This window comes from Mus musculus, chromosome 10, assembly GCF_000001635.26.
Source record: "Mus musculus strain C57BL/6J chromosome 10, GRCm38.p6 C57BL/6J".
Lineage (NCBI taxonomy): Eukaryota > Metazoa > Chordata > Mammalia > Rodentia > Muridae > Mus > Mus musculus.
The window spans coordinates 20,715,338-20,725,581 of record NC_000076.6 but is presented as its reverse complement, the minus strand read 5'-3'; the positions used below and the strand labels follow the sequence as shown (position 1 = coordinate 20,725,581).

At 42.0% G+C, this 10,244-nt stretch overlaps 1 protein-coding gene across 1 annotated transcript in view; it reads left to right on the top strand.

Moving 5' to 3' along the window:
- Window positions 1-503: 503 nt before the first annotated feature.
- Window positions 504-10,244, top strand: part of Pde7b (phosphodiesterase 7B) — a 328,027-nt gene continuing 318,286 nt past the window's right edge. The window contains exon 1 of the mRNA NM_013875.6: window positions 504-906. Within this exon, the coding sequence (NP_038903.3) occupies window positions 886-906 (21 nt within the window). The 5' untranslated portion in view covers window positions 504-885. The remainder of the gene's footprint in view (window positions 907-10,244) is intronic.

Genomic DNA, 10,244 nt, shown 5'->3' with positions numbered 1-10,244 from the left:
TTGCACAGTTCTGTATAGGTTGCTCTAGGGATATGTTAACAATTAGTTTTCTAGTTAAAGATAAAAATCAGTAAGTCAGAAATAAGCAACAAGCTGTCACGTGGCACGTGCACATCAACTCACACACAGCAACATGGGAAGCTTGCTACCATCGCTTGGCTCAGCCTGTCTTGTCTTGTTTTTGTGTTTGTTTGTTTGTTTGTTTTTTTTATCATTTTCAAACACCTAACTCGACAGAATGAAAACTCTTAAACCATTGCTTCGGATTGTAGTAAAATGTTTCCTGGGTTCTCCCGAGAGTGGGGCACCTCAGCTAATCACAGGCGCGCACACACACTCTTCCCATAGTACAGTACTTTAAAATTAATAGCACATGCTGAGGAAAAACTAAACCCTTTGACGTCACTCTCGAAATGAGGAAACATAAACAGAAAAGGCTCCACTCCAGTAAGCTGCTGGCGCAGAAGCCGATTGGTCTCCGGTTTTCCCTGCCTGTGGCAACTGACAGGCTCAGCCAGCCTCCCAGGCCGGCTGCCTGCTCACCCAGCCAGTCGCTAGCTCTGGGCACTGCAGCAGGCTCGGCTCTGTCCCAGCGCTCGCTTGCTTGCTCGCTCGCTCGGCTGGGAGAAAAGTGGTGTCCTCGCCCAGAGAGCCTCTCTCTCCCTTCCTTCTTTCTCGAGCTCTCTGAGTCCTTTGGCGTTTCTTTCTTTCTTTCCTTTTTTTTTTTTTTTTAATATTTTCTTTTTCTTTCTATAAAACTTGCATAATTATACTGCTAATCCTGGATGAGGTTGCTGGATTCTGCAGCACAAATCTTCATGAACAAGCCGCACCGCTCAGAGATTTCACAGCATTCAAAGGTCACAGAACTGCCACTATGGTTAAATGTCTTGTTTAATGGTTGAGGTATGTACAACAAATTTAAGCGGCAAGTTCATTTTACTTGAGAGTTCCGAGTCGCAGGGAGACAGGCGCCAGGGTTTTTGTTTTTATTGAAAATGGACCCGGACCTATATATACGTATATATATGTATTTTTGTCTGTGATTGTTCCTACAGCAACCAGCTTTTGAATTTCCTTCCTTTTTCTAAGCAAACTGACTAAGCGTTGTGCCCTGAATTAACTCTTCGAGGGCAACAGGGTTTAGCAGGAGAGTGGGCATTCTCTGAACTTTGAGCCCTCGTAGAAACCCTCCACCCCACCCCACCCCCCACGTCTTTAAATGAGTGCAGTATTTCTTCTCCATTATAAATTTTAGAATTGGGTCATTTTTCAGTTCTGGTAGGACGGGGCAGGAAAATGTTGGTGAAGGGTTGTGAACCACTGGAGGAGAAAATCAGGTTGATTTGTTGATTTGCTTTCTCTTGGGTTTGTTGGTTGGTCGGGAGCAGACCTCAAAATGAGGAAAGTAGAGCTGACAACACAAGGGAACAGCTGGCAGTGAGAGAGAACAGAGGCGATGGGTAGAGGGCTGGGGGGGGGGGGTGAGAAAAATCTGCTTTATTATCTTGCTGCATTTTATAAAAAGTCTATTTTCAATCTCAAAGTTAACAGGAGAGATGTAGATTTGAGTTATGTGGGCAATGATGTAAGTCTTACTGTTTACAAAGGAAAAGAAAAGTTTATCATCACTGCAAGATTAAGTAATTATCTTTTCCTGAAGGGTTTGAAAGCAGAGTCAGATATTTAATTAGGGACTTAAGTGATGGAGTCTGGGGACTAATTAATCATCCAAAAATTCAGCTCTTCGTGTGCTCTGGCCAGAGAGCATTGCAAGAGAGGAAACAAGGCAGGCACATATACCCATGCACAGTAAACTGCCTAGCTCACTAGCTGCTGCAGAAGGCACAGCTGAACACAGAGCTAAGGGTTTCAGCCACGCATTATTCTGTGTCTAAGGGGACCTTGCTGGGAACCTTCCCTGTCTGACAGTCAATTTTTATAAAAGCAATTCAAATAGCACACAGTTACCATAGGCTTCCTTATCTGAGAGTTATGCAATAACAGATGAGACAGAATTATTCGAAACCATTCCCCCCTGCTCCACAGTTTCTAACTTGTTCTCCTTAAAGTTTCTATTCTCAACACTGAGAACTAGAAATCTGTGAAACTGGGTCAGTATCAGTAGCCCTGAGAACACAGGCATAAACGCTGCATTCTCAAGGGTTAACAGTTAACTGCCTAGTGTACCTAGCTAAGAACAGCGAAAATATTAGCTGGGAGTTGCAGAGGGTGTGCTGTGAATGGACAATTGCTTTTCCGCAGCGCCTGCTGGGGAACAAGGACTTTGTGTGTCATGAATGCACGACTGCAGCTCCTCCATTTCCTCTGCTTTATCTTTTATTACTGGCTGGGGTAACAAAGAGGTGCCAGTGGAGCTGTCTTGAGTGACATTTGCTCCAGTAAAATGAAGTCCCTTTTTATTGCCAGTAGGAGCTCAAAGTTAACTAGCAACAACTCCCAAATCCAGATTCTCCTGACAAGGCTTTCTACCTGACTCTGAGCTGTCTGATTTCAGAGGCTCCACTCATCTGAGCATGTGCCAACGTCAGGGAAGAGTGTTACAGCAAAATGGTTTGGAGAAACTATTTTTTGAATGAAGCTACTTAGGACAAGGATGGAAAAATCCAAGATGTGTCAGAGACAGGCATCAGTTTAAAGAAAACAATGGCACCAGGACACCTTTTTAACACTGTCCACTGTGTTTGGCACAAAGCCACCCATTGTTGAAACTGAACAAAAACCCTAGCTAAAATGTTTGCCGAGAATTTGCCAAGCATACCTTGTAAGTGACCTAAAATAACTTTAAACCTGGAATTTTTAACTGTTTTGAGAAATGATTTTTGGTGTTAAATTCCAGATGAAAATGTAATCTAGAAGCTGTCAATGATCAAGACGAGGGCATCCCGATGTCAGATGGTGTTGTTCTCAGCCAAAAGAAGGGTGTAACACGCAAAACTAAACTGGTCAAGCTGCATCCAAGTGGGAATGTATCACCTGGAAACACCTCTGTCCAGTAACCATTCTTCCAGGGTCTAATTTGCTGTTTGCCAACAAGGGAAGCAGCTTGTTGACTCACGTGGCATAGTGTTAGAAGGAATTTATTAGGCAAGAAGCCAATCCAGCTCACGTCTACAAGTCCTTCATTACATTAAAGACAACTGTCACATTTAAGCATCAGAGAGGATTTGTGAACATCTAGTTAAGAGCTGTTTGATGTAGTTTATCTCACAATCCAGAGGTTCCATACAACGTAGGAAGGAGCACTCCAACTACATGAACCGTCCCAAGAATTCACCATGCTGCAGTTCACATAGATCAGTGGGGTCTTGAGTCAGGTAGAAGTGTTTCTTAGCAGGTACAGCTCCCTGAGAAAACAAAATGTTGGCATTTGAAGATTTACCTGGTCCCTCACACTGTAGTGAAGCCATTCCCATAATTGCTCCGTGATGGTAGCGCCCTCATTTCCTTAACATTTGCACTCCAGGAGCACAGCTTTCTCCCACAGGAGTGTCCTGGACGCTCAGCACCTTCACTCATGACATGGTGCCTACTCGGTTCCTTAGTAGACTTGAAAGTGCTTGATATTGAGATGTGAGGAGAAGAAAGAAAAGAAACTGTAGGGACCCAAAGTGACTAATGTCTATATACCAGGCATGTTTAGAAATTTAGCAAGAAGAAAATGTGTCAGTGTTCTAATGTTAAGTCAAAGCATTTAAATTCCCACCCCAAGGATTATTTAACCATTTGAACAGGTTAGCTTTTAATTAAGAGAGTGAACAGAAGAGAGTAGCGGATAGGACCCTCTGGTCCAGGACTCACACCCTCATTTAGGCAGCATCCAGCTGGTCGACACCAAGCCACTCAGTCACCCTTGACTCTAGTGTTTTCATCTGTACTACAAACTGTTGCATTAGATTATTTCTAACATTCCTTTAGGACAAACATTTTTATAGTGTTTTTACTTTCAGCCAGAGGCTTGCTGTTATTTGTAAATGTGAAAAGTGATAAACTTTTATTCAAAAAAAAATATCACAAATGATCCACTGCTGCTGTTCATGCTTCCAGCGTGTCAAACAAACCTGAAGAAAACACAAAGACAGGTTGGGGTTGGAAAGATGGCCCAGTGGATAAAGTACTTGTTGAGCAAGCATGAGGTTCCGAGTTCAGATCCTCCACACACACGTCAGAGATGAGCATGACAACATGTGTCTATAACCACAGCACCCGAGGGACAGAAACAGGAGGATGATGGGAGCTCAGCAGCTGGCCAGCGTAGCCCAAAAGGTGAGCTCAGGCTTCATAAAAGGACTCTGTCTCATTAAAAAACAAAACAAAAAACAAACAAAAACCATAACACAGAAAGAAATAAACAAAAACAGAGTCTTAGGGAAAAACACTAGACTTCAAACTCTGGTCGTGCATAAGCACATACACCCACACACCCACATCTGCACAGAGTATACCTTAGGCACACCCACATCTACACACAGTATACCATAGGCACACCCACACACCCACATCTGCACAGAGTATACCTTAGGCACACGCACACACCCACATCTGCACACAGTATACAATAGGCACACGCACACACCCACATCTGCACACAGTATACCTTAGGCACACGCACACACCCACATCTGCACACAGTATACAATAGGCACACGCACACACCCACATCTGCACACAGTATACCATAGTCACACTTACACAGGCACACACAAAGTTTGGAAGGGAGGTGTAAAAAGAAAAACTATGCAGAAGAGGCAGCTGAATGCAAGTTAGACTGCAAGAAGTGAGTGTGTGTCCATATTGTCTCCTAACATGGTCAGGTGAAGAGATCGTTATTCTTTCGTGGTGGTGATCTTAAAAAAAACTAGCACATTGAGGCGTGCCTGGGCTTTGCCATAAATTGACTTGCTTTATTCGCCAGCCTAAGATGGAGACTAAAACTCAAGCATGGGGTTTTCTTCACCGTTCCTTGAGGTACAGGAAGAAACCTTTGGAGAAGTTAAAAGCAGGCCCAGATCCCAGCAGCCACTTGACAGGAATGGGGAGGGTTGGCAACCATGATGTAATGTGCTGTCTATGCTATGGGATGCCCTTAGCATCTGGGAGCTTCTAACAGTGTCTCCAGTGACTTCCTGGGTCACTTGTGTGAGAGTGTGGGGGTAAACTTTTTAAGTCCTAGAGACCTTGGTTTCCTTGTCGTTAACGCTCGTTGGTGCCTTTGTGCTCCATTCTGCTATTTATGCTGACAAGGCTCATACTGAGCCATTCCCACCTCTCCTGTCCCCTCTCCTTGCCACCCCTCTTTATGCCTTAGCACCAGATCCTTATTTAAGTTTATATAATTCTTCCTCTAAGATAATCACATTACCAGGAAAAGCCAAAGCAATCACAAGCCATGGGTTTGGAGAATTTCACCCAGAAAGACTGTGGCTCCCCTGGGAAAGTTTTCTCTCTTCGCCATATTTATCTCCTGTGAAGTGGTATCCCTCTGCTGGAGCATTTCCTGAGACAGCAAAGGGGCGTGGTTTGTGTTTGGGGCAGATGGGACAGGCATCTTTCTCATAAACGCCAGTCGTTCTTCAGTTTCTTCATTAATTTCCTCGGCATTGCTCACACTCCAGTTCTGATTTCTTTAGAGAACAACTGAAAACATTCAGTGTCTACTGCGAGGCATGAGCCCTGGTGCAGGCATGCTGCCTCATCCTACTGGTTGACTTCAATGTAGTTCAATGATCTTAAACCAGACACTGCTCCATCCTGTGTGGCCAGGACAGCTGGCGTCTCTGCCAAGTAAAGGTTTACAATTAACAGCTGAAGCATGGAGGATGAACAGATTTGTTATTTCAGATAAACCTAGAAACAGCTTGCCAGCACACAGAAGTCTATTAAGCACAGGTAATTCTTAATAATATTCTGTAAATATCTCAATATGTTAAAAACAACAACAACAAAAACCAAAAACCAAAAACCAAAAAAACAAAGAAACAAAAAACCTAAATCCTATGAACAACACTATCTGGACAACATTGAGCTTTGTGAGCAGTACAGAGTGTGAGAATGATAACTGAAGCCGAGAACCCAGTCCTTTTGTGGAGTGCAAGAGGCCTCTTCCCTCCCTCCCTGTGCTCCTCCCCTTCCTCTTCACATTGTTTCCCCTCTCCTCCCCTCCTTTCCCCTCTGTCCTTCCCTCTCCCCCTCCCCTCCCCTCTCGCTGTCATCTGTAAGGGGAAGATGAACAAAAGGAAGAGTCACACAAAGGCTTTGATGGTTTTCAGTACATAAAATTCAGATTAATGTTTGCTGTAATTTTCTCCTTTCTAGTAACTGCTGGGCCCATTTAAGGGGCACCTAAGAGTTGGGACTCTGGATCGTCCCTCTGGCCATGGCTGGTTAGGGATGAGGAACGTGTTTCTATGGACCCAGGTATAGATACGGGAGGTGATTATAAGCTTTAGCTGGTCAAATCTTGGTTTCTACAGATAATATTGATCAATAGTTCTCATACCTTTCAGCTCTATAAATCTTAGTAAAAAAAATACAATTATTTTTTCATTTTCATATAAAAATCAGAAACTAACTGAACCCAGCAGTAAATGAATTATTATTTTATATCAAGGTAATTAAATACCATTGTTATTTAAGAGAATGAAGTAGACCTACACACAAAAGATCTGTAGGGATTTTTCAGATAAATAAAACAGAAAAGCAACTACATTTGTTGCTACTGATATTTGTCTAAATATGTAGAGCATTACTATATTCTCAGAGAAAATCTCTGGAAATCTAGATTAAAAAGTGTAGAAAAAATGCTTCTAAGAGGAGAACCTGAAACACAGAGGAGAACACTTAGTTTTTGTGGATTCTGTAGAGTTATTCACATTTCCCCTACACACTGCAATCACAGCAGAAACCATTTTGCCAATGTGTTTGTGACACTGCCTGGTATCTGACATTGAAAACAATGTTAGAAAATGAAGGGAAAGGGATTTTTATTTGGCTTTGAATTTATATCATGTGTTTTTGAAACTGCCAAAAAGAGAGAATGTTCTGCAAGTAAGAGTCGTGGACAGGAAATTACTGATAACTCAACAGTGTAGAATGCTCTGGAAGTAAGAGTTGTGGACAGGAAATTACTGATAACTCAACAGTGTAGAATGTTCTGGAAGTAAGGGTCACGGACAAAAAACATGGAGACCTCAAAGTATAGACTACTCTGGAAGTAAGAGTCGTGGACAGGAGATCATGGAGACCTTGGCAGGGCAGAATGTTCTGGAAATAAGAGTTGCAGGCAGGAAGCATGGAGACCTGGACAGGACGGCTTGAGTAAGTCGGGTCACCATCACCCCCCCTAGCTTTCTTTCCCTCAGTATAGAATGAGGAGCTTTGTCAAGACCAAAGTTCCTCTCAGTTTGGCATGGTGTTCATGAAAACCTTCTGGCTCTACCTATAGATGTTATATATTTTGCTGGTTTGAGCAATCAGTTAAATTATGTGCTTTAAAGTTGGTTCAGTTTCACTTAACTTTCAGGTTAATTAAGAACAAAAAGCGTATAATTTCCCCAAATTGTCTTGAAGGAAACTATGTATCTAGGAAAACTTTTAAAGTAAATTTATAACATACTATCAATTATTTTAGAAAAAATTATTTATATTAATATGTTTGAGTGGTAGGCATGCAAACAACTAATGCTGGTTTGGTTTAAATATGATTTATGCATTTCTTGGTTTTCCATGAGGGAAAAAAAACCCTTCATTTCCCTTCCCCATTGTGCCAGTCTCCAGCTGTGTCCAGTGAGAAGAAAGAACTCAGTCATTCGCGAGTGTAGACAGCATTCTCATGAGAGGGAATGCCCTGACAAGATGGAGGTCTAAAGAATGTGTCGATTTAGAAAAGGTCATTAGCTCTAGAAAGAGTTGTTTCCGGTGTGGTGGAAATGTGCCTCTTCCTGAGTCCTTCACAAGATTGCCTCATACTTTCAAAGAAACGAAAACATAATTTCACTTTGGCTTTTCATTCCGTTTAGAAACTTTATTCTTCATGGAACATATCTGGTCGTTTGTCTCCTATTTCCTGAGGTCTTTTATTTAGAGAGAGGACCTTTAACTTCAGATAAAAGGAACGGGTGTCTGTGCGAAGAACATTCTAGCATATTCTTCTGTACTTTCTTCTATTAAAAATCATTGTGTTAAAACGGTGCCCCAAGAACATATAAATACAACAAACACACACACATATTTCTCTCTCTCTCTGTTTTTAACCAATTCTGATGCCTCAGCCTGCAAGTGAAGTTATAGGAAAGAGGTACATGGCACAGGCCTTCTCAAGCTTGAAACAGAGGCAAAGGTCTGGGGTCAGGGGTCAGGGGTCAGCGCCAGTCTAGCACCTGTAAGGTCATAGGATTGATCTCCAGAATCAATGGGGAAAACTTTTCATGTCTACATCCCTCTCAAAACTAACAGGTGACTTGGAAGTCAGAGTGACTTCACATATATTGCCCCTTCTAATACAAAGCTTTAAAAACTAAATTCATCAGACATTTATTGAATCAAATGGCAAAATTTAATTTAAAACAAAATAAGTATTTGTGTGGTGGGAGAAAAGGAAAGAAAAAAAAAACAGGAAGAGAAAAAGAAGATCTGCTCATTTTTTAAAGAGCCCTGAATTTGTAACCGAAAACTCTGAGTTTGGGTTCTTGCTGCAACAATGATACTGTTGGCAAGGTAGTTAGCATTTTTGGTTTTCGTGTCTCTAAAATGTGGCTTGCAGCACAGCAAGGATTAGCTAGCCCATTTCAAAAGCACAGGCCTTGAGGCCGAAAGGAATCCCAACTCATGGAGCGAGGCTTCTGGCTCTGCTAGTGAGCTTCTCAGGCCCCAGAACTGATCTCGAACATTATGTGCTGGTTTCAGACATCTGGTGACCTGGGTTGCTTACTTGCCTTTTTTTATATTAAACTAGTGCACATATAACCTAAATTATAAATGTACTGTTCATTCACTTACTCTAAGAAAATCTCCATACCTTTGTGTGTTATTCAAGTTGCCAGTGTTGGTTCCTGCCAGCATCTGGGATCCTGACGTAGGAGGACCGCCACAAGTTTGAGGCAAGCATGAGATGTAGAGTTAGTTTGAGGTCAATCTGGGCCCCACAATGAGACCTTTCCTTAAAACAAATGGAGAACTCCAATTACTCAAGTGGAGACAATGACTTTCCCTACCGTCAGCATGCCAGAATCGCTTCACACCACCTCCATTCTTTCATTTGACGTTGCGGCTTGAGACTTCATGGAAGTTGCTTCATGTAGTTGTGTTTTGTTTATTTGAACTAGTGCATGAGACTTGTCCACTGTGCTGACGAAAGTGTTGGACTGTCCAGTTTCTTACATGATGGATAATGCCAGCCCGAGTCTTTAGGAGCATAGCGCTTCTATTTCTGCTGAGGATGTCGCTGGAAATAAAACTCCATGGCCTTAGGAAACCATGTTGAAGATTAGTGGGAAATGCAGAATTTCTCAAAGATGCTTAAGACGTGATGTTCTCAACAACAGTCCATTTTTTCCTCACCGTCCACATCAGCGTTTCTATTAGGCATAGGGTAAAGGCCGTCCTGACTAAATGAATCACAAGCATACAAGTATCTTTGTTGTCACGTCCAGTCATTCTATATTTTAATTATAAAAAAATCCTTCATACGTTTGTTTGTTTGTTTTAGTATCTTTGCTTAATCTACGTGGTACAAACATTTCTTCCATTGGCAAAGTTTCCTGTTTCATTCTTTGCTAGTATCTTGGGTCCTCTACATTTCTACATGAATTTTCGACGTAAGGTTCTCCACCACAAAACCAAACAAGGAGGCTAATGAGCAGTTGGGATACAAGCTAATCTGAGATCCTCCCTGGGCCTTGGTTTATAAGCATGCTGTTCCCACTTCCGTTGCTCTCTATCACCCTTCAATCCTATCTTCTGTCTGGCTTGGTGACATCCCTGGCTCTGCCTATTAGTAGGTGCTTAGTATTTTGTTCTGATCTAAATAATACCTCTTCAGTTTCAACTTTTTGCTTCCAATATCCATGAAAAGTGTGTGTGTGTGTGTGTGTGTGTGTGTGTGTGTGTGTGTGTGTGTATGCAGTTTACTGACCACAACCTTACTAAACTCAGGAGTTTAAGTACTTTATAGATTCTTTTGATTTTCCAACCAAATAATTATATTTTCCAAAAATACCAGTGGT